This window comes from Scheffersomyces spartinae (genome assembly GCF_019049425.1).
Source record: "Scheffersomyces spartinae strain ARV_011 chromosome Unknown scaffold_1, whole genome shotgun sequence".
In the NCBI taxonomy this organism is placed as follows: Eukaryota; Fungi; Ascomycota; class Pichiomycetes; order Serinales; family Debaryomycetaceae; genus Lizanozyma; species Lizanozyma spartinae.
Window position 1 is genome coordinate 103688 of NW_025065048.1, and position 26312 is coordinate 129999.

The 26312-nt window shown below is 39.2% G+C and overlaps 9 protein-coding genes and 1 non-coding gene across 10 annotated transcripts; 6 read left to right on the plus strand and 4 right to left on the minus strand.

The window, feature by feature from the left end:
• Positions 1 to 1319: 1319 nt before the first annotated feature.
• KQ657_000046 (uncharacterized protein) lies at positions 1320 to 5005 on the minus strand (the record flags this gene model as incomplete). Its single annotated transcript, XM_043190906.1, has 2 exons — positions 1320 to 3202; positions 4099 to 5005. The coding sequence occupies 2 exons, from the start codon at positions 5003 to 5005 to the stop codon at positions 1320 to 1322; spliced, it is 2790 nt and encodes a 929-aa protein (XP_043051583.1).
• A 333-nt stretch (positions 5006 to 5338) lies between these two features.
• Positions 5339 to 5896, minus strand: BUD20 (uncharacterized protein; the record flags this gene model as incomplete). Its single annotated transcript, XM_043190907.1, has 1 exon — positions 5339 to 5896. The coding sequence occupies one exon, from the start codon at positions 5894 to 5896 to the stop codon at positions 5339 to 5341; it is 558 nt and encodes a 185-aa protein (XP_043051584.1).
• A 1940-nt stretch (positions 5897 to 7836) lies between these two features.
• On the plus strand, positions 7837 to 8592 carry PMM1 (phosphomannomutase; the record flags this gene model as incomplete). The annotated part of the gene is made up of 1 exon (XM_043190908.1): positions 7837 to 8592. The coding sequence occupies one exon, from the start codon at positions 7837 to 7839 to the stop codon at positions 8590 to 8592; it is 756 nt and encodes a 251-aa protein (XP_043051585.1).
• A 1040-nt stretch (positions 8593 to 9632) lies between these two features.
• KQ657_000049 (uncharacterized protein) lies at positions 9633 to 11351 on the plus strand (the record flags this gene model as incomplete). The annotated part of the gene is made up of 1 exon (XM_043190909.1): positions 9633 to 11351. One exon carries the CDS (start codon positions 9633 to 9635, stop codon positions 11349 to 11351), a length of 1719 nt encoding a protein of 572 aa, XP_043051586.1.
• Positions 11352 to 11638: 287 nt separating this feature from the next.
• Positions 11639 to 13336, plus strand: KQ657_000050 (uncharacterized protein; the record flags this gene model as incomplete). Its single annotated transcript, XM_043190910.1, has 1 exon — positions 11639 to 13336. The coding sequence occupies one exon, from the start codon at positions 11639 to 11641 to the stop codon at positions 13334 to 13336; it is 1698 nt and encodes a 565-aa protein (XP_043051587.1).
• A 187-nt stretch (positions 13337 to 13523) lies between these two features.
• HBS1 (ribosome dissociation factor GTPase) lies at positions 13524 to 16140 on the plus strand (the record flags this gene model as incomplete). The annotated part of the gene is made up of 2 exons (XM_043190911.1): positions 13524 to 13699; positions 13905 to 16140. 2 exons carry the CDS (start codon positions 13524 to 13526, stop codon positions 16138 to 16140), a joined length of 2412 nt encoding a protein of 803 aa, XP_043051588.1.
• A 7-nt stretch (positions 16141 to 16147) lies between these two features.
• On the minus strand, positions 16148 to 18252 carry KQ657_000052 (uncharacterized protein; the record flags this gene model as incomplete). Its single annotated transcript, XM_043190912.1, has 2 exons — positions 16148 to 17064; positions 17595 to 18252. The coding sequence occupies 2 exons, from the start codon at positions 18250 to 18252 to the stop codon at positions 16148 to 16150; spliced, it is 1575 nt and encodes a 524-aa protein (XP_043051589.1).
• Positions 18253 to 19156: 904 nt separating this feature from the next.
• SPT6 (chromatin-remodeling histone chaperone) lies at positions 19157 to 24418 on the plus strand (the record flags this gene model as incomplete). Its single annotated transcript, XM_043190913.1, has 2 exons — positions 19157 to 19677; positions 19987 to 24418. 2 exons carry the CDS (start codon positions 19157 to 19159, stop codon positions 24416 to 24418), a joined length of 4953 nt encoding a protein of 1650 aa, XP_043051590.1.
• Positions 24419 to 24421: 3 nt separating this feature from the next.
• Positions 24422 to 25702, minus strand: KQ657_000054 (uncharacterized protein; the record flags this gene model as incomplete). Its single annotated transcript, XM_043190914.1, has 1 exon — positions 24422 to 25702. One exon carries the CDS (start codon positions 25700 to 25702, stop codon positions 24422 to 24424), a length of 1281 nt encoding a protein of 426 aa, XP_043051591.1.
• A 506-nt stretch (positions 25703 to 26208) lies between these two features.
• Positions 26209 to 26291, plus strand: KQ657_000055. The gene has a single exon. It is a non-coding gene; the product is annotated as a tRNA-Leu (tRNA).
• Positions 26292 to 26312: the final 21 nt, after the last annotated feature.

Below are 26312 nucleotides of genomic sequence, written 5' to 3' on the forward strand. Positions count from 1 at the left end.
AAATCCCAGGCAGACCAAATTCAATGGTATTCCCTGAAAAGGTTGAAGAGTTTGTCACGTGATCTCAACTGCGGACCGCGAAGCTCGCTTGCTCAGGTCCGGATATAAGTACCGATAAGGAGTGTTACCTCATACTGCGGATACTTGGGTACGATACTTTGGTGTTAGAAACATTAGTCTACTGATTACAAGCATTGGGGCACATTCTCAAACAAGTTCTACAGCCTCCACTACTTTACAGAGCGGAATCGAGGCATGTGTATATTTGTACTTCTTATCAATATGGCTTGAAACTTGAATCCATTTATCCCAGAACCTGGTAGTTTAACGGACTTAAAAAAAACCGGAGTGTCGGTTGTGGATCAAAGTGTCCGGAAGAATGAGAAACTAATTCTATTTTTAAAACTGCGCCTTCGTTAGGGATTTAGTAATAAAACCCCTGCAACCCTTACACCGTTTCACAAAGATTCGCGTATGAGCAAACAAACAAGTGTCGGGAACAAATTCGTGTTGAAGGCGTCGCATTTTCAAATGTCTGTCTGATTTTATTTTGTGCGTCTCTATTTTTTTTATATGGTAGCGCAGAGTCTTATTGTTACCCCGAGCCGAACCCTTCTATCCGTCTATTAATGGAGAAAGTTTAAAATAGTTAAACTGAACCTGTTCAGCAAACACAAACAAAAGTACATGGCTGAATGTTATTTTAAATAATATTGTATTAACAAAGTTAATGTGCAACTTGTAACATACTAATGAAAATATACCCCAACTGCATTTCTGGTTGGAACACCACTTTTTGATTTCGGCATTTATTGCATCACGTGATTTGTAATTGAGGACAAGTTTTCGTGTGCCTTTTGCATCTGTATGCCATACAAAGAGTTTCAAATTGGTCATTGCCTGTACATGATTATCCCGGACAACCGTGTCGCAGGAACGCGAGTGATTGGTTTGTGTAATGTTCTTCCTGTTTCAATTACTTTTCCCTTTTCAGTCAAAGATTGTCTGAAAAACTTTGTACTCAATGTCTATACTGAAGTAATATTAAAGCAGGAACACAAAGCTGGTGATCTCAGCGCCCCTATTTCATCAACTAATGTGTTCCATCTGGGTTGTGAAACTTCAAGACCAATTAAAGAAGAGATGTTTAGTGTCGCCACGATCTTTTCTCAATGTAACTTCGATTGCAATATTTTTCGCAGCAATTAGCTTAATTTTCACTGAAATAAGCAGAACTAGTTCATCCGATTCGGAATAATTATGTAGTCTTTTATTACTTAAACAAATACTGTATACATTATATTTCATACGACTCTAAATTAAGCTGAAGTTTCTCCGTTCCATCCCAACAGCAATAACTCCAGTCTGATTTCGCCTTCTTTGTTAATCTTGGAAACTTGAGTATCTTCCAAAGGATCACCATTGGCTTGCTTAAGTTTCAATGTTTCAATAGCACGTAATTTCTTCAACAAACTGCGGATCCGCTTTTCTTCGTAAGAAATAACTCCTCCAATAACGCTACCAGATTCTTCTTCCTTGGGGCCAGAAGATGGGGTTGGGGTTGGGCTGGGGCTCACATCATCTTCATGAGCAGCCTTTTTAGCAGCCCTCTTTTTGCGGTTCTTGGCAGCTGCTTTGCTTTCTTGCACAACAGGTACAGGTGCACCTGGAACAACTCTTCTAGTGGCACCAGGAACGTAAGCTCCACCACCATTAGTACCAGCAACACTAGGAGAAGCATTAGATGAACCACTTTGAGATAATTCTCTTTGAGCTAAAGAGGTGGTTCCAACAACACTTGGACCACCACTCCTTCTAGCATGAGGCGGTCTATAAGCACCCTTAGGTTTCTGGACTGTAGAATCACTAACCACACTAGTAGGCTTTTTGCTCAAATAAGCAACCGCCAGTGGCAAGGGATCAATAGCAGCATCCAAAGTCTTTAAAGCTGGGAAATTATCAATAGACTGAGGCTTCCATACAGCATCCAATAATTCAGGATACTCTCTAACATATATCAATTTCCCACTTGCATGCCATACTTTCAATCCGTTATCAACTCTCAATCTTGGAGATGTAGTAGCAGTCATAATGTATCTACCACATGGAGACCACGAACATACACTGGTATTCGAAGCTTCAAAGGTACAAACCTTACGGAATTTGTTTTGTCTGTCGTAAACATCAACTGTACCTTGCAAGTTACCAAACCCTGCCACAAGAACAAAACGAGCATGGGGAGAATACAAAATTGTATTTCTAGGAGCATCAGGGAATTGATGGATAGCATTACCTCTAGCATCAAAGAATGTAGTAGACGCAGGCATATAACCATAACTGACAGCGAACTCACGAGAAGATGGAGACCAGGTAATGTCATGGATAGGACCTTCCTTATCTAAATTAATACGTGAGTCATAAGAACCCGCAATACCCAAAAGATATAAGTTGGTTTCACCATAATATGACTTATTGGTAGTATCGTGATCAGTTGAAGCCAATGCCAATAAGGCAGTTCCTAAGGAATTCCATTTCAATTGACATCTTTCAGCCTTGAAAAATGACTTGGAACAAATAGGTTGTTGGAAATTAGGAATGTTAAAGATCTGAACTGAAGCTGGCTTACCTGATTTTTCAGGAATAAAGATGGCAATAGACGGATTTCTACCAGGACTAATTTGGAAAGTTTGATAATTGGCAGAGCCATCTTGGACTTTATATTTGAAAGTAGGTTGGCTTAATACAAATGGTTTCCCTGAAGATAATTCGTAAAAGTCGATTTGCTTTGAATTCACACTGTTTTTAGCCATAATCTTTTCTTCTGATGTGAACTGAGGTTTCCAACCAGCCTGGTTTTTATTCGACCACTGTGTGACCAATTCCTTAACTACTACGTTGTATAAAGCCACATTATTGTTCCATTTCCCACTTTCCTTATCGAGCAAAATTGGTTTACACCAAATACAAAGATAAGTACCTTGAGGAGAGAACATCATATCCATGGCGTCTTTGATATCAATAGTGTATTGATCCTTTGCCCCGTCGCCGGTAGAGAAAACTTGAACCTTATCAGGTTGACTGGCAGCAAAGAACTTCCCATTACCAGAATACTTTGCAGATCGACAGTCTTGGCCACCAACAAACGATGGTGGTGTTATACTATCATAATCTTGTGCGATGTCAATGCCCTTAGGCGTGCGACCTGGAAACGGTTAGTACATGTTGAGGTATCAATACTTCGGACATCAATTTAAGCAGTATCTGAGATAGAAAATTATACACCACGAAGCTAATGTTGTCATTCAGCACTAGTTATGGAGAAAGCGTCCATACTCACACAACCACTGTAAATTACACTGCAATTTAACTTGAACTCTTCAAACTCCAAGCTCAGAAAACGCAATTAAATGTCCAAACTTTTCTCCAACTAAACATACAGAAAAATTGTGTAGACTTAGACATAGTCTTTTATCAGGTAACAATCTTAATTGAGTATTAACAAGCTTAGTATCGTCTAATGTCCACTAAGATCCAACACTCTATCAACGAAATGGATCTCATCAGAAAAAGTTTCCTGGTTGTCGCGACCGAAAATTTTCTCTCTGGGGTACGTGGATCAGGATCTACAAGTGTTTTACACATAAAGTGGATAAGCGAAGAAGGACAGCTGTTGCAGTTAGATAGATGATGCCACATGTTCGCGGCTATTGACTGGTGGCAAGGACCTAAACTAGTATTCAATTGAGTTTAGTAATTGAGTTTAGTAATTGTATGTAGTAGTGGTATGTATTAATGCCTCGTACTGAATGGGCTTCTACATGTATCATTATCACTGGAGTCAGCCGTGACAGACGTTGAATTACCATAGTTATATTTCAAGTACTACTACATAATATGATACGTACTTGTTAATGGAGTAGGGTTAAACTATGTCGAGACATTTTTATCTTTGGAGCTGTTCTCATTAGTGCACTTCTCCAAAGTTGAAATGGCCCGTTTGATTAGCATGGCGGGATGCCCCAGTTTCTCCAACAAGTACCTCATAACATTGTAGACAACGCACTCGGAATTTCGTAGTATTAGTAGAGTATTCCTTACTTTGAAGTAGTGCTCCCAATTGCTGGCCATATTCCTTTATTGCTTGGTTCTCCAAAGGCCATAAAGTAGTATCCCATTTCTTAACAAAATCATCCTTCAGGAGCTGTTCGTTCTGAGCTAGTACATCGTAGTGAATGCCGCTGTATACCAATACGATATATCCTCTAGGATTCTCACTGGCATCAAATGTAATATATTTATCTGTTTCAATATCCAAACATAAGATACTCACATTGAACCACTGACTCAATATTCCAAGCTCAATTGCTCCACCCCAAGAATCCTTCTTTTGAATCCATTCGATATATTCATCCACTGGTCTATCCAAGACAGTGGCGTCATAAACATCCACATTAGTCATGATATGCTCTGCCACAACTTGTCGAAGTTGACCAGGAGGACTCACTCCTCCAGGACCAAATGAATCGTAGCCAACCATGGCATATGAAATAGCATTAAATAAACATGAGTTGTCATCAGGAATATTCCGAAGTACAAGATAACTATCAAATTCCTTGATATACAACAGAGGTATATCACTGGTAACGGTGTCCTTTTCTCTCTTGTACTTATTATCACCCTTTGTCTCAATTTGGGTAACTGTAACATGCTTGTCGTCAACATTAGGGAGAGTCCCATCCGAGACTTTAGAAGTGCTTCCACAAGGCTCCATTTCTATTCTTACTTTGCTTCCACTAGCTAATCCAAGATCATCAAGGGTTTTGCCGTCTCTTTGAATATCAATGCATCGGGAAAGGAATCCAACTTGAATGCCGGTTACCAGCATCTGGTTGTTTCCAGTGAGGACTGGATCTGCTTCTATCGTACGAATGAATTCCGCCGAGGTCGTAGTCTCAGGTAATGACTTAATAACTGTGCCATATTTACTAGTAAGCTTGAGTTTCATGATGCCCTTGATCGTTGTGGCTGACGAAAGTGGTTGGGAAGTGATGGTGGAGTTGGTGGAGAGATCAGGAGTTAGGAATCTGGGGCACATAGAATATGACACAAAATCACTTTCAGATCGATAAGCTGAAGGGACATTAATGTCAGTATAATCTACAAATATCTTGCAAAAATGTATAAGTTTATATATATACATATACATCTGAACCCGATAAACCCCAAAAACCTTGCCATCTCTGAAAATAGACAGCTTGTATTATAAAATGCTAACAAAATCTGTGTGTTTGAATTGTTGGAGATTTAAATCCGTTAATATTAAAATCTGTTAATAAAATTACTCTGTCATTTCCACTTCGCCAGCAGAAACAGATGCATTTCCGGAAGCAGGACTTGGTCTAGTCGGTTGAATCTTTTTCCCACTCTTCTTATCACCATACTGTTCTTCTTGCATTTGTTTCAATTGTTCAGATGGAATACCAGTGATAATAGCATCCAAAGTATCTTTCTTTTGACGTTTCAACTGTTCAAATTCTTGTTGGTTTTCGGATTTGTATGCTTCTAATTGTTTATATTTCTCCACCAGTTCAAGAAACTTGATCATATTAACACCACCAGCAGCTTCGGCTTCTACAGGTGTATACGGACGGGCCTTCAATTCCTTTACACGACGTTTGTGGATCTTACCCTTATTATGTCTGTCCAAACTGAGTTGCTCTTCAAAATATTTAGCACATTCAATACAATAATATTGACCTAGACCTGGTTTTGTTTCATCAAGTGGTTGATTCTTTAATTTATGGATTGTTTCCTTATTAGAGATATCATTATAAATCAAATCAAGATCTCTTGTTCTTCTCTTAGTCTTATAACGTTTCACACTGTATCTACCCATGGTTTCTTACTACTATTAATGATTACTCCTAACACTAGTCTTGCTCATCGCGCATGTAAACTAATAATTTTTAGCTCAATAAAAACTCACAAAGGGCTTAACCCTCATTCTATCACGTGTATATAAATCATAATATACGGTCACCTGCGTAGACATATTACCTGGTTTGGAAGCGCTGCTCTTTTACACCAAACACTACAGGTATTTTCAAATATTGGAAGCGCGGCTGGTTTTTTGGTGCGCACAATATTGAGAAAGATTTTTGAAAAATTGACCCATTGGAGAATCTTTCTTTCCCTCTCCACGGTAACCATAGACAAATAAGGTATGTAATATCATGCTATCAAACACAACCAAGCCGATAGATATATCTAAAGTACTAGTATTGTTGATCCTGTCAATTTCCATGTTTTGAGATCATGTCTTCATAATACATTACACTCCTCCACTTATCGTCCCCTATGAATTTTGTTTGTGAAAAATTATAGTAAGGAAATTTTTCCAGGGACGTGCACACGCACAAAGTTGTATGGAGAAATTTTTTGCCATATAACTATAAGAATCCTGATTACAAATCATTCTTGTAACTTATATAAAAGAGATTCGGAACAATAATCTAGCTTTTGGGTTGAAGATATATTTTTCTTTATCACAAGATTAATTACTAACATTTAATTAACAGACAAGATGGCTAGAAGACCTGCTAGATGTTACAGATACTGTAAGAACAAGCCTTTCCCTAAGTCAAGATACAACAGAGCTGTTCCTGACGCTAAGGTTAGAATTTTCGACTTGGGTCGTAAGAAGGCCACTGTTGATGAATTCCCATTGTGTATCCACTTGGTTTCCAACGAATTGGAACAATTGTCTTCTGAAGCTTTGGAAGCTGCCCGTATTTGTGCTAACAAGTACATTACCAAGGTTTCTGGTAGAGATTCTTTCCACTTGAGAATCAGAGTCCACCCATTCCACGTTTTGAGAATCAACAAGATGTTGTCATGTGCTGGTGCCGATAGATTGCAACAAGGTATGAGAGGTGCTTGGGGTAAGCCTCACGGTTTAGCTGCTAGAGTTGATATTGGTCAAATTATCTTCTCTTGTAGAACCAAGGACTCTAACAAGGATGTTGTTATTGAAGGTTTGAGAAGAGCTAGATACAAGTTCCCAGGTCAACAAAGAATCATTATCTCCAAGAAGTGGGGTTTCACTCCATTGGACAGACCCGACTATGTTGTTAAGAAGCAAAACGGTGAAGTTAAGGATGATGGTGCTTACGTTAAGTTCTTATCCAGAAAGGGTAACTTAGCTGAAAACTTGAAGAACTTCCCTGACTACAAGTACGAAGCTTAAGTGTAGCTTTTATTAAGATAGCTATGGCTGTATGTTTATAATTATGCACTAAGTTTGAAAACTGTTAAGAATACCTGATTACGTAGATTGAAGTGTACGATGAGTGCGCACAGTGGAACCATTGGTCCATAAAATTTGGTATCCCATAGTAAACTATTTTCACTACGCTATTTATCGCCAGCACACGACTTTCTTGGGTCGGAGCAGATTTCTCCTCTGTATACAATAATTTCAAGCCTTCCTCTGTCGGACTAACTGTTAATGATAAAGCCGTTGAAGAATACACCTTCAACTCAATGCAATATAATCCGATACAATGTAACACTACGCTGTACACGCATCAGCCGTGTATAGCATACTTTTACTGAAGAAAACGCGTACCTTTTAGCATAACAATAGTAGAGAAGGAGAAACACGGTAACAATAATTATTCTGTGTTTGGGTTCTGCCACGTTGAATTTTTTTTTGCGGACGTTCGTATAGTTATATATAGAGGAAGAAATATCATAGATATACTCATTTCACTTTTCCTTTGCTCTTTGACTGTAAATAGCTTTACACACTTACAGTACTCATACAAATAGACGACGATGTCATTCACTGATAAGGAAGATCCCAAGACTTTGGTTTTGTTCGATGTTGACGGAACCTTGACTGCAGCTAGATTGGAAGTTTCTGATGAGATGAGACAAGTTTTGAAGGACTTGAGAAAGAAAGTTGTTATTGGTTTTGTTGGTGGCTCTGATTTGAGTAAGCAAGTTGAACAATTGGGACCTACCGTTTTACAAGATTTCGACTACTGTTTCAGTGAAAACGGTTTAACCGCATACAAGTTGGGTCAGCAATTAGCTTCTCAATCTTTCATCAATTGGATTGGTAACGAAAAGTACAACAAGTTGGTTAAGTTCATCTTGAAGTACTTGAGTGAGATTGATATCCCAGTCAGAAGAGGTACTTTTATTGAATTCAGAAACGGTATGATCAATGTTTCTCCAGTCGGTAGAAATGCTTCAACCGAAGAACGTAACGAATTTGAAAAGTTTGACTTGGAACATAAGATCAGAGAAACTTTGGTTAATGCCTTGAAGGAAAACTTTAGCGATTACGGTTTGACTTACTCTATTGGTGGTCAAATCTCTTTTGACGTTTTCCCAACCGGTTGGGATAAGACCTACTGTTTGCAACATGTTGCTGATGAAGGCTTCGAAAACATCCATTTCTTTGGTGACAAGTCTTACAAGGGTGGTAACGATTATGAAATCTATACCGATGAAAGAACTATTGGTCATGCCGTCAACTCTCCTGCTGACACCATTAAGATCTTGAAGGAATTATTCCACATTTAAGTAAAATATATGTGAACTTTTAATACTAGACTCTACAAATTAAACTTCGTAGTAGCTGGTTTTCTTATCAGCCAAATTACCTATTTGGTTGGTTTTCTGTATACCTATTCATTGTAAAGGCTGTGATTCACACTACCATATCAAGATACAAATAAGTGGTATTGCAGCTTTTGCTAGGTCGGACATACCCCAAATAGGAGTTTACAATAGTATTTCAGCGCATTCGTCTTGATTGGGTAATATCACCGCGTTTAATTTATGGATAACCGTAGCCGCGATAATACAGTTATGAATAGAAACTCTTTAACATCATAGTGATACCTTCTACAACAGTTCAAGTCTGGAACCCATACTGAACCACTGTTGGCAAAATTTCAGTTATTGTTTCAAAGATTAACTCTAGCCATTTATTGTTCCCCTGTCGTCAAACTTGAACCTGCTACCTATTAACATCCAATAGTACACTTTACTGTATTGCAGGTAGCCAATAGTTGACTCTGATTAGCCAATACTACTTGATTGGGTGTTCTATTGCAGAACTATTTGCTGTTAAATAACTTTCAGGAACGAAACGCAATCGATCCTCTTATAGTAAGATCGGCCACATAAGTGCAGGACGTTATCGCATAATGTGACAACTGTTAAATCACAAGATCAAAAGCTTTAACGTTTACAACCCTACACCTTATACAAGTCGGGGACACCAATTGTATATACACAGTTACCTTCCAAAAGTACGTGTTCAAGTAAATGACCCCTTAATCCACCCATATCGCATTGGGCGCGGAAATAAGTTCCGTTAGCCATATGAAAGTGGTTGCGCTCAATCAGGCAATTGTAAGCTATACAATAGGGCGGATATAGATTGTGATTTTGTGCCATTTTTGTTTGGGGGTGGAGGTATAAATATGTGGAGTCCGCTCAAAGATTACAAGATCGGATTATTCATGTTTGTCTTTCATTTTATAACATTAATCTGCATTTTATAACATTTAATTTCTTTTCCAGCTTTGTTCTCGTGTCTATAAATATCTTGAAGTATGGCTGACTACACTACCTTCTTAACTAAAGAAGACTTCTCGGGTTACGAGGACCCAGAAAGATACCAAAAGGAATGGTTACCAAAAGTGGAGGCGTATAGAAAGGCTCTTGCCAAGGCCATTGATCCAGCTTATACTGTTACGGTGCCAAAGGACATTGATACCTTAGTTGAGGAACAGTTCAATGCAGTCGACTACTTGTACAAGAAGAAGTTGTTGACGCCAGAGGAGTTTGCCATCACTGATTCTTCTGCTACTTCATTGGCAGCTAAGTTGTCATCTGGTGAATTAAAGGCGGTTGAAGTTTTTAAGGCTTTTGCAAAGAGAGCTGTTATTGCTCATCAATTTCTTAATTGTGCTATGGAATTGTTCACCGATGAAGGCTTGGAAAGAGCTAAATTCTTAGACGAATACTATGCTAAAAATGGTAAAACTATTGGACCTTTACACGGCATTCCGATTTCTTTGAAGGAACAAATGGCTTTCAGAGGAAAGATCACTCATGGTGGTTATGTCTCCAAAATTACCAATGTTACCCCTGAACACGGGATCACCACTCAAATTTTGGAAGACTTGGGTGCTGTTTTCTATATTCGTACTTCTCAACCTCAAACCTTGATGCATTTGGATTCTAATAACAACTTTACTGGTTTGACTAGAAATCCTTATAACATGAAGTTATCCAGTGGTGGTTCTTCTTCCGGTGAAGGTGCTGTTGTTGCATTCGGTGGTTCTGCAATTGGTATTGGTTCTGATATTGGTGGATCTATTAGAGCTCCATCTGCTTATTCTGGTGGTGTAGGTTTGAGACCTTCTACCAAGAGATTTTCTCTTTATGCCGGTGTTTCCAGTGGTGCTGGTCAAGAATCTGTACCTGCTGTCTCTGGTCCAATGACTAGATCTGTTGAAGATGTGGATTTCTTAATGAATCACTACTTGAACGAAGGTAAGCCATGGGTTAGAGATGCATACTGCTTGAAAATGCCATGGAGAAAAGTTGAAAAGCCACAACCAAAAGATTTCACTGTTGCTGTCATGTGGGATGATGAAATTGTTCATCCAACTCCTCCAATCACCAGGGGTTTGAAATTTGTTGTTGAAAAATTGAAGGCTGCAGGTGTCAAGGTTGTTGACTTTGCTCCTATCAGAACACAAGAAGCTTTCGATACTGTTAACAAGATGTACAATTGCGATGGTAACTATAAGCAAAAGGAATTACTCAGTGGTTCTGGTGAACCTTTGACTAAGTTGACCAAATGGGCATTAAACTATGGTGATGGTTCTAAAGAATACACAGTTAAAGAAAACCGTAAATTGAACGTCATTAGAGATCAATTAAGATATGATTACAACAAATTTATGGTGGATAACAACATTGACTTTCTCCTCACTCCCACTTACTCAAATGTTGCTCCTGTTAGTGAAAACGTCTACGGCTGGTCTTACACTGCCTTGTTTAATATCTTGGACTTCCCAGCTTTAGTTTTCCAAACTGGTTTGTTCCAGGATCCTGAGGTAGATAAGTGGAACGAATCTTTCAAGGACTTCAAGTATAGATCAGAGTTAGAAAGATTGGAATTGGAACAATACGAACCTGAAACATTCAGCGGTGCTCCCATTGGTTTGCAATTGGTTGGTAAGAGATATGAAGATGAAGAAGTTGTTGCTGCTGGTAAGACAATTGTGGATATCATTGGTGCTGATCTTTTCAAGCATTAGATTTTTATTTAATTCTGGACAATTTCCTGTTGGGATTTTGTTTTTTTTAATTGCATTTATAATTTGGTGATTAGCCTTTATATATATACATATATATCATTCCCATACCCTCTTATGTATTATCTGTTAAAGGAAGGAAATACTTGTGAACTATTTAACGGTTGAAAAAAAGAGTTTATCGCCGGGTTTGTGTAATTATCCAATGACCGACTCAGCCGACAACTTACTCAAGTGCCGAGTGGGTTTAAGTTTCGTTCACTCATTCTTTATCGTTCCTTTCATTCACAATGGACGAGCAGATAGTTCCATCCATTGAGCAATTGGGTCTATGTGGCATTGAAGACGAGGACCTTTTTGAGCCATGGAAGGTCAAAGTAAAGGAGTATATTGAAGATAGAGACTCCCAATTCAAAGAGTTCAACTTAGAGCTTCCTCAAGACTTGGAGAGCTTGCAATCGTCTCATTTCAATGCCATTGGCTTTACTAAAGAGCTGATAGAAGGTTCTATCCACAAAGAGTACAAGGAGATAGTTGAATTGTCGTTGAAGGAACTTGTAAGTAAGATAAGTGAGGGAAGTATCAAATCTACCGTGGTTCTTGAAGCTTATGTCAGCTATGCGGCCATTGCTCAACGATTCACCAACTGTGTGTGCCAGGTATTTCTTGAAGAAGCAAGAGAGAGAGCTAAGTTTTTGGATAGTTATTTACTGACCCATGGGAAACCGTTGGGACCATTTCATGGAATACCCATTTCTATTAAGGAACATATTCCCTTCAAAGGGAAGGTAACCCATTGCTCCTATGTGTCTTTGTTGGAAAATACTCCTCAAGAGAACCAGGTTTCAATTCAAATGTTATATGATATGGGTGCTGTCTTTTATGTTCGTACTAACCAGCCCCAATCACTTATGGCAATTGATTCGCATAATAACATCACGGGCCCCACTTTAAATCCATACAATCTTGCACTCTCTGCTGGAGGCTCCACAGCAGGAGAAGGAGCGTTGCTTGCATTTAAAGGCTCTATTGTTGGTATCGGCAGTGATATTGGGGGCTCATTAAGAGTTCCTGCTAGTTTCACTGGTACCGTTGGATACAAGCCTACCACTAGACGGTTTTCATGTCGAGACGGGATTGTTCTTGGGGATTCTGCTATAGACGGCGTATATGGACCAATGTGTCGCAGTGTGGATGACCTTGAGTACTTTATGGATATCTATATCAACAAGGGAAAGCCTTGGATGTTTGATGAGTCCGTAATACCATGTCCATGGAATAGCTGTATAATCCCTCCCACAGCGATTACTATAGCTGTGATATATGATAATGGTATAGTACGACCCACACCACCAATTACAAGAGGTCTTGATTATGTCACATCTAAATTGAGGGACGCTGGTATCAAGGTGATATTCTTTGAGCCACCGAAATCAATTGAAGCTGCTCAATGTATCAATAACTTATACCATGCTTATGGTACGGAGTATTACGTCGAGAAGCTTAAGAAAAGCGGTGAGCCTATCTTAAAGCTTACGAAATGGCAATTAGCTTTTGGTCCAGGTGCTAAAGGTCTTGCCTTGAAACAGTTGGAAGAAACAACAAAGCTAAAGAACGAAATATCAAGAATATATTTTGATTATGCCAAAGATAATAATATTACTGCCATTTTGGGACCAATCAGCGAGAGTGTGGCACCAATATCTAATAACGGTTACAATTGGTCCTACACCAACATATATAACTTGATTGATTGGCCCGCCGTTGCTTTCCCTACAGGGTTAGTTCAAGATCCTAAGCTTGATGTTTGGGGTCCCGACCATCAATCTAGTTATACCTCCCCATTGGAACAATTCTGTCATGAACTTTACAATGCGGATGAGGTTGTGGGTGCGCCTATTGGGCTACAAGTAGCAGCTCCGCCGTTTAGAGACGAGACTGTTATTGGCGTTGCTGCAATTATTAGTAAGATATTGGAATCAAAATAGAATAGAGGATATTTATCGGACACCAGGTTCCTTTTATAGTCATATTTTATTGTTAAATACGTTTACTTGGGGTGATTTGGCGATGGCGCTACCATTAAAGAATTTTGAATTAAACCTCGCTTTACCATTGAGTCATAACGAATAACTACAACGTACTCTTTCTCTTCATTCATATCTAACAGTAATAATGGCGAACTATGACAATGACGATCTTGCTGACTATGACGTATCAGATGAAGAATTCAACGAAGACAACTTGAACGACGAGGATTACGATAAGTTATACCGAATGTTGCCATCGTTGAAATCATCATTGTCTTCATACAACAACGAGATCCCCGAGTCTGAGTTGAAAGAAACTTTGTATGCCAATTACTTCGAGCTTGAGCCGACCATTGAAGAGGTTAAAGCACGTTTTAAACCAAGTATGTATAACATTTGTGGGCGACCCACTTACCATAAACTCACGCTGTTTGCAATATGATTCACACCGTGTTTTAACTCCAAGAGAACCAGGATTCTAAACATCACTTCTTTTTTTTGCTTTAGCCAATGAACACGGGCCTAGCCCTTCAAATCCTAAGTCTGGGTCTTCTGGATCTTCCAAATTGGTGGCGTTGGCTCAACTAAGGCCGCTGCATCCAAATACCAATGCTTCTCCTGGTGCGGTACAAACAGCAAGTTCACGATCTCTGTCATCGTTGTCCAAATTAATGCTTGCAAGGAAAAATGGTTCACAAATGTCGTCCTCTTTTCCAGCTTCTATTCCTTCAGGTGTTGGTGTTGGTGTCCGTCTGGGTCTGGAACCAGGTAGTAAATCCGCTGACATTCTACTGAAGTTGAGAAGTAAAAAGGCAACAGGTACACCACAAAATGATGGTATTTCTACTAAACCAAAGCTTGTGCTAGGAAAAGGAGTGTCTCTGGGGAAATTCACTTTAAAGAAACCACAGGTTAAGCCTGTGCTAACTCATGAGTCAGATATCGAGTCTCTGACGGAAAAGTGTACCAAATCATCATCAGTTAGCGTACTATCACCACCAGAATTAACAAGAATACAAAGTCCCTGGAATGAAATTAAAACTAAGATCCATCTGGATGGTTCTAAATTACTATTGACAACCAATTCAATTATCCCTATCGCACCATTAATTTCAAGAAAGAGAAAATCCTTATCTCAAATGGAGAGAGAATCACAGCTTAAACGGCATTTTTCTCAACTATTGTATCCACTTACTAACCTTGAAATCAATGTAGAAACTATCGCCAAAGCTAAAACTAACTTTAGCAGACCAAGTCCTGATGATAAGATCTTACAGGCTCAAAATGATGTTTTTAACAAAGATATGAAGAATTTAAAGATATCAAAACCAGTAGAAGCTGCTGCTACTGCTGCTGCTGGAACTAAGGACAAGCATCCACCTAAGCCAACAAAACCTTTTAAAAAGATTGATCTTGTGAGCGAATTGAGTTCAAATAAGAAATTGACCAAACCTCATAAATCATTTGTGGTCATTGGGCATATAGATGCTGGTAAGTCGACACTAATGGGTAGACTTTTGTTTGATCTTGGAGTAGTTGATGCAAAGACAGTTAACAAGTTAGTGAGAGAAGCCGAAAAGAGTGGGAAGGGATCCTTTGCTCTTGCATGGATTATGGATCAAACAAGTGAAGAAAGATCTAGAGGAGTGACTGTTGATATTTGTGCTACTAGTTTTGATACTACGACTACCAGATTTACGGCTATAGATGCACCTGGCCATAAGGATTTTGTTCCACAAATGATTAGTGGGGTTTCCCAAGCTGATTTGGCTCTTCTTGTTATAGATTCAATCAACGGGGAGTTTGAAGCAGGGTTTTTCATGGATGGGCAAACAAAAGAACACACTTTATTGGCCAGATCGTTGGGTATTGAAAAGATATGTGTGGTTGTGAATAAGATGGACAAAGAGAATTGGTCCCAGGATAGATTTGAAGAGATCAAGACTCAACTATTAGACTTTTTAACTGGCAGTGAAGTTGGATTTTCATCAGAACAAGTAGATTTCGTTCCAATTTCTGGATTAACTGGTGTTAATGTGGTTAAGAATGACCACGCGGTGAAAGCCTTTGATTGGTACCAAGGTCCAACGTTAGTTAATTACTTGGAATCTGTGGGATTAACTTCTGTTGCCATCGATAAGGATACCATTAGTAAATTGTCGGAGGAAGATTTCAATTTGGCTATAAATGATATATTTGAAGTATCCAGTAGTGAGTTTGGTGTCACAGGCAAGGTCAGTCGAGGTTTGATTCAAACAGGAGAGACTGTCATGGTGTCCCCCACCAAGGACTACTTGCAGATTCAGAAGATGTTAATTGATAATGAACCAGTGGATGTGGCCATTAGTGGAGAGATTGCTACTATGCATTTCAAGTTGAATCAGTTGGCAAATAAATCCATTGATGAGTTGGTAGTGGGAGATTTGATTTCCAAAGTTGATAGTCCGATTTCTTCGGTAAAGAAGTTCACCTGTGACGTTGACTTATTCAACATGAGTAAACCACTTTTGGTGGGAACTCCGTTTGTTCTCTTCCGGAACAATCGTCAAGTTCCTGCGAGGATCTCGGAGATCATTGAGATTAAAGGGTCCAAGAAAAAGAAGAAGCATCTTGTTTCGAAACAACAAGCTTTAGTTGTGATTGAAGTTAATGATGATAGACTACTTCCGATCACCAAGTACTCAGACAACAAGGTATTGGGTCGTATTGTTATTAGAAGAGAAGGTTCTACAATTGGGGCAGGCCTAGTCACAGAAATATGAACTGTTATCACCATGAGATATAATCCACTACAAGTATTAAAACACCCATGATTATACAAAAAGTCACCAACATATCAGCACCTCTCTTGTTCTTGACACTTGCCTTTGTCAAAGTCTTGTTACCCTGAGTCAAGTCTACTTGTATGTCGTCTTGGGTTTCCATTATAGTCGATACCTTTTCCGCTTGAGTGTCCAACTGGAACGTTATTTCCGATTGCAAGTTCATGATATCGACCATTGAAGAGTGTAATCGTTCCACTTGCTGCAATTGGTTATTTTTTAGCATTAGAAACTGTTTATTTTCTGCTTCAAACTCTTGGATTTGATCAGACGAGAGCTGCAGTTGATCATGGTGGTGGTTGGCATCGTCTAGCTCTTCCAACGGCACAGTGCTACTATTTTGCTCATGCTCAAACTCTAATACCGAAAGTCGTCTCAACTGAACCGCCGGGATATCGTCATCGTCGTCGTCGTAGTCTTGTAAGTCCTGGAAGTTAAGTAGGTTCAATTGCTTCTCTCGCAGGCTTCTTTTCCGTTGTAAACGTTCAAATTCTTTGCTGACGGTGCTGATTGCGCTGTTAAGAAACACAAGTACTTGAGTTCTATGGCTGTTGACCGTCGTCTCGTACAACTCCTTGTCGGTAACACCTTCTCCGAAGACCGAGTCAAACCATCCTTTCGACGAGGCGTTGTTCTTGAGGCGGACCAGCTCTCGTTTAGCTTCGTACGCCTGGAGTAGCTTGAGTTTCTCGTATAACTGCTGAAACCGGTAGTTTAACTCTTCGTCGATCTTGTTCTTGTCTTCTATGCTAAGACTGTTGGAGGTGGGGCCGACGCCATCGTTATTAATGGCCAAATACTCGCTTCTAACCTCGGATAAAAACTGCTTCAACACTACTAATGTGTTGTACAATTCTCGTGACTCTTTGATGAAGGTATCGTGTATTATGTGGGGATGTGGGGGGTTGTTCTTGTGGTAGTCGTGATGACTCTTGATCTGGGGCCCGAGTTCAGTCTGGACTATATTCACACACTGGGTGAATATGGGCATTAAGTCCGTCATAGCTCCAAAGATAAAGCGTGATAGAGTGCAGTAGAGTGACCGTAATAGATAGTGTTACTTCGATTGTGATTTGTGCTTGATGTCGCACTAAATGTCGTCAAAAATAGACTTTCGCATATGCTGAGGTATACCTATAGAGAGTGCAATACAGAAACACCGTCGTACTAATGTGATGCTAGTGTAGCGATACAATCATAGTAGTATGTGAATGTAGGTCCATACTTATGGAATGTTCTTTTTCATTTTGTGCTTTTATTCTCCGATACCGTTCCTTTCTGCCCAAGTATATAAATATAAACTGTTATCTTGCCTCAATCATGGCTAGTACTATGGGCATTCCATTTTGATATGAAATGCCGTCCCTTGAATAATGTAAGACAGTCCAACGAACTTTGAGGGTTCGATGACTCTGAGTCCAGTGAAATTTTTGAGTCATGCGACTCAGCCAATGAGTCGCTCCAATCTCCCGTAGTCATTAGTTGATGCAACCCCGGGAACACCATATCGTCACAGATAACTATGGTCTTCTCTGTTATGAACCCCATTAGCTCAAGTTTCACGAGATCTTCAAGATATATATGCTTCCAGTGGTTAAGAATAATGAACTCAATGGTAGGAGGATGCAGTGCCCTTGAGTAGTTACTGAGAAACTGGTTCATCACTTCGTTCTCATCTCCAACAAGTATTTGGATCCTTTCGGACATATCGGCTATAGATATGAACTGTCGGGCTACTTTAGCGTAATCAGGATCAAGTTCAAAACACACATAATGTGAGTCTTCACAAGGCATTGACCCAGCCAATTGAATCGCTTGATACCCCACAAACACTCCAATTTGTAGTACCATAGAGGGTTGTGCTTGTTGGATCATACGACGGGCAGTTTGGAATGCACTATCACTGAGATGAGGACCATCTGGGTCACTAAGAAGGTGTTTCCCAATTTCTTCAATGACTTGCGTAGGTGTAGTGATGGTTTGGGAAGCCAATTGGCGTTCAACCTCAGCATAAACCAGACGAGCCCATTCCACAGTGATTCTGTCCCCCATGTTTTCACCAATTCGTATTGTATGCGTGGTAACAAAACGTTGTGGTTCTAATTTGCTGTTCGTTTTGGCACTTAATGTACTTACAGGGTTGGAGATGTTTGATGGTTATTGTTTGAGTTGATGCGTAATTGCCTCACGCTCCATTGTCCTAACCTTTAAGCTAATCCCGCAGCTCAAAGTAATATTGAATGTATGTTACGGATACACGGCATGCCTCGGACCGATGATCTTAATTTCCGTAACAACTAGTTTCTATATATACATTAATAATCTCTGCTTTTAATCAGTATATAATATGCTACTGTAATACAGTAATAATGCTAGTCATAGCATACACTAATCATACTACAGTAATGCAATCGTACTAGAGTCATTAGATCGTATGTTAATTCAGTACAGTCATTCGATCCAGTAGCAGAACAGTAGTATTGCAGAAATAGTACAGTAATGCATTAATATACTGTAGTACAGTTATGCTTACCATTGGTTATGCTTACCATTGGTTATGCTTACATTCCAGGTCACACCATGGTAATATGCATTCACTCTCACCAAAAGCCGGTATTACGTCAGGAATATCTCCGAGATAGGGAGGTCCGTTCTTAATTATCAACGGAACAGCCGGGTTGCTTGAATTCTCATGCATTGCCCTGTTAAATGACTTTCAATAACCGAAATTAAACATAAACACCCACTCATAGCCACTCTTTCATTATACGAATCTTGTGTTATCTAATCTGGAATGTCGTATAATTTTACGATTAACGGTATACCTCAAATATAGTTCAATTTTTGATTTTCCTGTATATAAAACCCCTATTATTATTAACATTGCATCACATTTACTTTACAGATTGACACCCTTCACAGTACTGTACTCCACACTGCACTACAAACAATCATAATGGAAGCATCACGACGCATAGGCAAGTCTCGTGAAGATCTTAGGACGCGTCTAAAAGCACTTCGAGCCAAAAAGTTACTTACCGAACAACACAATAAACGGGATCTAGCACAAGCTCTCAAGATCCAAAGAATTAGATCATTGAACCAAAAGAACTTGGAAAAGAGTCTCCTAAACGCAGAAGAACAACTTGAAAAGATCAGCAGCGTGGAATCAGGTAAAGAAATTCAACTCGAACGTAAGCAGGCCCTTACATATACGATTGCAGATGTTATCGAATGGCACAAGAATAATAAGAAAGACCCCAATGCAAAGGTTACAGGAGGTTATAACAATTTCAGTGATTTGGCTGCACGATCATACAAGCGAGATATGTCCACGTTAGCAGTTGATTTAGCTGCTTATAAGGAGGATAAGAAGAGTCATGGGAGTCAGCTGAATGACATCATCCAACCTAAGAATGACAAAGCAATTATTACTGGTGCTGTTGACCATCTACAGAAGGGAAATGATAGGAGACAGTTACTGAGGCGTACCCAATCAGATGATGCTGGGGTTTCTCATCACATAAATGAGAAGAACAGACAATTCAACTTGAAACTTAATCGGCAATATGATAAGAAAGATTTACAGAAATAAATATATAGTTTAATATATAACAATATTCTACCGTGTATCCGTATTAGTCCATTCCTTTGGTTATATCCAAAGGGTTACCCGCACGATCTGAAAATTTTGTTGGTGAAATTTCCGTGTACGACAAAGAATAACAATCATAAAGGACGACACTGACCAAGCAACAATCAGTTACAGTTTGGCTTAACATTCAGGGGTTCCTTTGTTGACGTGTCATATTGGGAAGGCTCGATTGAAAGTTTGATTGGACTGTACACCAGGGCAGCAATGGTGAAGACTGACGTTGAGGATGAACCCCAGATTCGGGACCACGACGAAGAAAATGCCTCTGATGAAGGCAGCGGAGACGATTTAGTGGACTCATCTGAAGAGGACGAAGACGAAGACGAAGACGAAGAGGCGATACAGAGAGTTCGAGAAGGTTTCATTGTGGATGACGAAGACGATGAAGAAGACGCCTCTACGTCACACAAGAGAAGAAGACATAAAAAGAGAAAGAGAGAAAGAGAAAGAGAACGGGCTAGTGAGACTCACGACGATGCGTTGGATGAAGATGATTTGGAGTTATTGATGGAAAACTCTGGTCAGAAGCCAAGTGGTGCTGCTACCGGAAAGTTCAAACGGTTGAAGAGAGCTGCCGAACAAGAATCGGAGAGTACACAAGAACATTCTGTCTCTGACTCTCGAAACAGAGACGGCGGCTTAAATGATTTTTTTTCCGACGATGAACATGCGGAGGAAGAAGCAGAAGATGATGACGAAGTTCCTGGTGGAAGAGGAGAACCCCGAAACATCTTGGATGAGTTTGAAGATTTCATTGAAGATGATGAATTCTCTGATGAAGAAGAAGCAAGACAACACAAGGAAGCACAACAGCGTCAAAAAGCCAAGAGAGCAGGCCCCAAGTTGGATACGTCCAAAATGTCCAGTGTTGATAGAGAAAGTTTACAACAATTGTTTGAAGTGTTTGGTAATGGTGCTGAATACGAATGGGCCTTAGAAGCTCAAGAAATTGAAGATGAAGGTCATGGTGATAATGCCGAACCAACTTCATTGGATGAAGTGTTTGAACATGCCGAATTAAAGGAAAGAATGTTGACTGAAGAAGATAATGTCATTCGAATGATTGATATTCCCGAAAGATACCAAAGATATAGATCCAGCTTGAACTATATTGAATTGGAAGGTGAAGATTTTGAAGCTAAAAAAGAATGGGTTTGTCAAGTTATGTTCCAAGAGAATAAGAATCAACTTTTGGAATTTTTAATTGAACCTTATAAGGTTGCAGTTGGTAAAGTGGTGGAATTTGTATCTAAAGATAACTATGAAGTGCCCTTTATTTGGACTCACCGTCGTGACTTTTTATTATTCTCTCAGTTGACTACTAATGCTGATGGTAATAAAGTCAATTCTGTTCACAAGTTATTATCTGAAGATGATTTATGGAGGATTGTTCAATTAGACATTGACTATCAATCATTCTATGAAAAACGTTTGAATGTGGAAAAGTTAATTTCAAATCTCAACTTGGATGATGATTTAGTGAAGGATATCAAGAGCATAAACTCGTTGGTTGCTATTCAAGACTTACAAGATTATATTCAATTTACGTATTCGAAGGAGATTAGAGAATTGGCTGCTGCTTCCAAAACATCTGATATACCATCGGAAGAAGCAGCAGCAGCAGATGAAGAAGATATCAAGCATCACAAGAAACATTTCAAGTATGCCTTCTATGAAAGAGTCAGAGCCAACATTTTATATTCTGCTGTTAAATCTTTTGGTATATCCGCCAAAGAATTTGGTGAAAATGTTCAAGAACAAAGCTCCAAGAAGTTTGAAATCCAATATAGAATCCATGCCACGGACGATCCCTTTGAATCTCCTGAAGATGTGGTGGATAAGTTGGTGGAAGACGATGAAGTCATTTACAAAGATTTCAAAACTGCCCGTGATGCAGTTAGAAGGATGTTTGCAGAAGAGATCTTCCGTAATCCTAAGATTAGAAATGAGGTTAGAATGGCTTACAAGGATTTCTCTTCCTTCAGTGTGATTCTTACTGAAAAGGGTAAGTCTGCCATCAACAATCATAGTCCTTATGCTGATATCAAATATGCTATTAATCGTACACCATCAGATTTGGTTCGTCAACCAGATATATTCCTTAGAATGTTAGAAGCTGAGAAGTTGGGTTTGATTATTCTTAAGGTTGAAACTCAAGGATTTGAGAGTTGGTTTGAAGCCATTCTTGGATGTTTGAAGTCTGATGGTACTTCAGACATTTCAGACAAATGGAACAAAGAAAGAGAAGTTGTGTTAAGAATGGCTTTCAAGAAATTAACCAGCATGACTGCTTTAGCCACAAGAGAAGACTTGCGTAGGGAATGTCAAAGACTCATTGCCAACGGAGTACGGAAAAAGGTTCTTTTGAAGACAGACCAAGCTCCTCTTGTTCCCTATGGATATGATAAGGGGACCAAGCCCAACGTTTTTGCAGTTTCCTTTGGTAAAGGGGACTTTGATAGCGCAGTTGTCGGGGTATTTTTGAAAGAAACGGGGAAAATTGATGATTTCTTTAAATCTGACGATAATCCGATTAGAGATAGAGAAAGTGAAGAGAGATTTACAGGACAATTAAAGGAATTCTTTGATAGAAACCTTGAATATGTTAAACCGGATGTGATTGCCATTTCTGGATTCAATCCCAGTTCCAAAAGATTGTTTGATATTCTTACAAATTTTGTTGCCAATAACAATATCACTGCTAAGGCTGATCACATTCAAGACCAAGCTCCACCATTGATTCAAGTGATTTGGGTTCAAGATGAGACGGCTAGATTATATCAAAGTTCCGAAAGAGCCTTGACAGAGTTCAGAGACAAGCCGAGCTTGGTTAAATATTGTATTGGGTTGGCAAGATATGTTCAAAGTCCATTATTGGAGTATATTTCATTAGGAGAGAACATAAAGTCATTAATTTTCCATGAGCATCAAAAATATATTCCAGACAGTTTGGTATTGGAAGCCGTGGAAACAGCCTTTGTGGATATAGTCAATTTGGTGGGGATAGAAATCAACGAGGCCGTTAGAGATACTTATATTGCCCAACTTTTACCCTTCATTGCCGGCTTAGGACCTCGGAAGGCCTCCGGGTTAATTCGGAATATCAGTGCCAAAATTAGTACGTTGGCCAATAGAAGTGACTTGATTGAAAAGGAATTAACCACTGCCAATATATTTATTAACTGTGCTTCATTCTTGAACATTCCATACGATGAGGGAAGTGCCTTGAGAGACCCTTCGGTAGAGATTTTGGATGCTACTAGAATTCATCCTGAAGACTATGACTTGGCGAGAAAGATGGCAGCCGATGCTCTTGACTTGGATGAAGAAGATACTGCCCATGTTGAAGAACAAGGTGGAGTGATTTACCAATTGATGCAAGAAGGAGTTTCAAAAGTGGATGACTTGAATTTGACGGCTTATGGTAAGGAATTGGAAACCAAATTTGGGAAGAAGAAGTATGCCACCTTACAAAGTATCAAGGAAGAACTTGTGAACAATTATGAAGAATTAAGAAGATCCTTCCATCTTTTAGATGCTATGGAAGTGTTTCAAATGCTTACTGGAGAAACCAAAGATTCCTTTGGAAAGAATACAAGTATCCCAGTTACTATCACCAGGGTTGGGAAGAACATGAGAGAGCCTGGGTCTAGAATCCGGTTTTTGAAAGTTAACACTTCATGTTCTGTACAGGGAACTGTGGAAGAGAATTTAATCCCCAGAAATGCCAATTATGAGCAAGGACAGGTAGTCCAGGCTTCTATTATGCATGTCTACTACGATACTTTCAATGCCGCTTTCAGTTTATTAGAATCCGATATCAAGAAGGCTACAGGAGCCAAATTCTATAAAGAAGTGGGGAAATGGGACTTTGAAAGTGAAGAAGCAAACATCCAAAGAGAATTGGCAAAGGAAAGAGCCATTTTGGCCAGAACTAAAAACATCCAACATCCTTTGTATCATAATTTCAACTTCAAACAAGCAGAAGAATATTTGGCACCTCAAGCTGTGGGTGATTGTATCATTAGACCATCATCTAAGGGTCCTAATTACCTTACTATCACCTGGAAGGTGGGGAACAACTTATTCCAGCATTTGCCTATTCAAGAGTTGAACCATGGAACCCATAAGGAGTTTATGGTTGAAGGTAAACGGTTTGCAGATTTGGACCAATTGATTTTCCAGCATATTCAAGTGATTGCAAAGCATGTCAATGAGATGGTGAAACATCCAAAGTTCCGTGAAGGTACTTTACGTCAAGTGAATGAATGGTTAGAATCATATACTAAAGCCAACCCTACAAACAGTGCATATGTGTTCTGTTATGATCACAAGACTCCAGGGACATTCTTATTATTGTTCAAGGTCAATGAGAATACTCCGGTTCAAACTTGGTACGTCAAGACTGAAGCCAATGGTTATACTCTTAAAGGATTCTCGTACCCTAACATGCATAGGTTATGTAATGGGTTCAAACAAACGTTCAAGAGCTTTGCTTCCAATAGCAGTTCAAGAACAAGAGCCCCAGAACCTCGTCAAGCTTATAGTGGTTATGGATATTAGTCACTAATAAAATTTTCTATGGCCAACTCTTAATTTTGATCGGAAACTATCACCATCGACATACGTCCCCATTAACCATCTATCGCCTCCGTTTTCATCTGAAAAGGCAAGTCTGGAATGCAAGACTCTTCTATTATCAAATATGACTGTTGAACCTTCTGGGACTTTTAGTTGATAGTGATTTTTAGGATCATTAACGAAGTCATCAAAGAGATTGAACCCTCTTAAGAATAATTGAAATAGCTTTGAGTCGACATTATCACCGTCATCATCACTAATACCAAATTCAAAAGGACCTTGGAATGAAGGAGCAAAGTTGACTTCTTTAATGCCATATTTATCTTCCACAATCAAGGGTCTGGAATAGTAGTAATATTCATTATTGTTATCATAATGATAAGTGATGGGCACTTTTAATAAGGCTTGATAAGCTTCGGGATCTCTTTGCTTAACGTATAAAGCAGCTTTGAAGGAGTCACTAAAGATATTCTCTCCTCCACTGGTGGAATTGTCAATGAAATGTAACAATTGTAACCCTGGAGGTGATTCATAGTATAATAAATCCATATGTAACGGCAAAAACGATTTGGTATAAGCAATGTTTATAGCTTTCTTAACGTTCTTAACATCAAATAGCGTCCCGTAGAAGGTCTTTTTAATGTACCCAAACTTCTCTGCCAATTTGTACACTGGCCATGACGTAGCATTGTCTTCAGTCATCACTTGCATGTGGTGTTCGGGTCTAGGAGTATTGTTAACAAAGCAAATTCCATATCTATTAAGATTGTAGCATGCCTTAAAAAAGTCCTTCTCTTTAGTGATATAATCACCATAATCAATTTGAATCTCATCAATATGGTCCACTAGTTCCTTATTGGACCAATAAAGTTGCTCCCTTTCAAAAAACTTATCCCTTCTAATGTTCTCCTTCGAGGAATACTCCTCAAGAAACTCTTCGGTATAAGTAGACGTCTGAAGTTGTCCATTCTGGTTCCAGACTATCTTAAGTAACGGTCCAGTAGCACTTTCAAGAACTTGTGGCAGACCTTCAATCCGTAAGTTCTGCGAGATCTCACTGGTAGTAAAAAGCTTCTGCTGAGAGAACTTGTCTATGGATTCCGGGGCTGTACATGAGTCTCTTAAGAAGACCGTGTTGTATGCAACGGCCTTGCCTGATCCAAGGACAAGACACACCTTATCATTGTCGTAGGACGACACAGTGATTGGTCGACGGCCAAGGAGAGGAGGTTTACGTAATAAGCCGGTCAATCGACGGGTTAACATAACGGCAGTGACAACGACGGCTTCACAATGGAAAGAGGAAGTGGTTAGTTACTGCCTACATTTAGTTGCAGTTAAAGATCAGATCATTTTGTGGGGATATTTTGGTTTGTGCACGACTCCGGCTCGGGCCAATAGGAACATAAATATGTATATGTTATTGCAGTTGTAGTTATATATATATATATAGATATATGGGTTATATATTAGTGGTGACTCGGAATCTCTAGAGATTGTTAAACATAACAAGTTTCTCAAAATGCTAGTTTTGTTAATAACTTTGTTGGCAGTTTATGGAATATAGTGTAAAATAGTTGCACTATTTACTCTGACAATAAATGTGATATTTAATAGTGCTATTCTGCATTTCATTAACCTATCCATGGTATATATAAGCTTCAGAAGAGAATAAGTGCTATAGTTCAGTCATTTTTCACCATTTTTCACCATATACCCGTTCAGCATCAAATGCGTATAATCAAAATGTCTAATACTTTTCTCAGGAATTGGGTACTCTGGCCGAGCTGGTCTAAGGCGCCAGGGTAAGGTCCTGGTCTCTTCGGAGGCGCGAGTTCGAATCTCGCGGGTATCATTATCCATTACCAGCAATTCC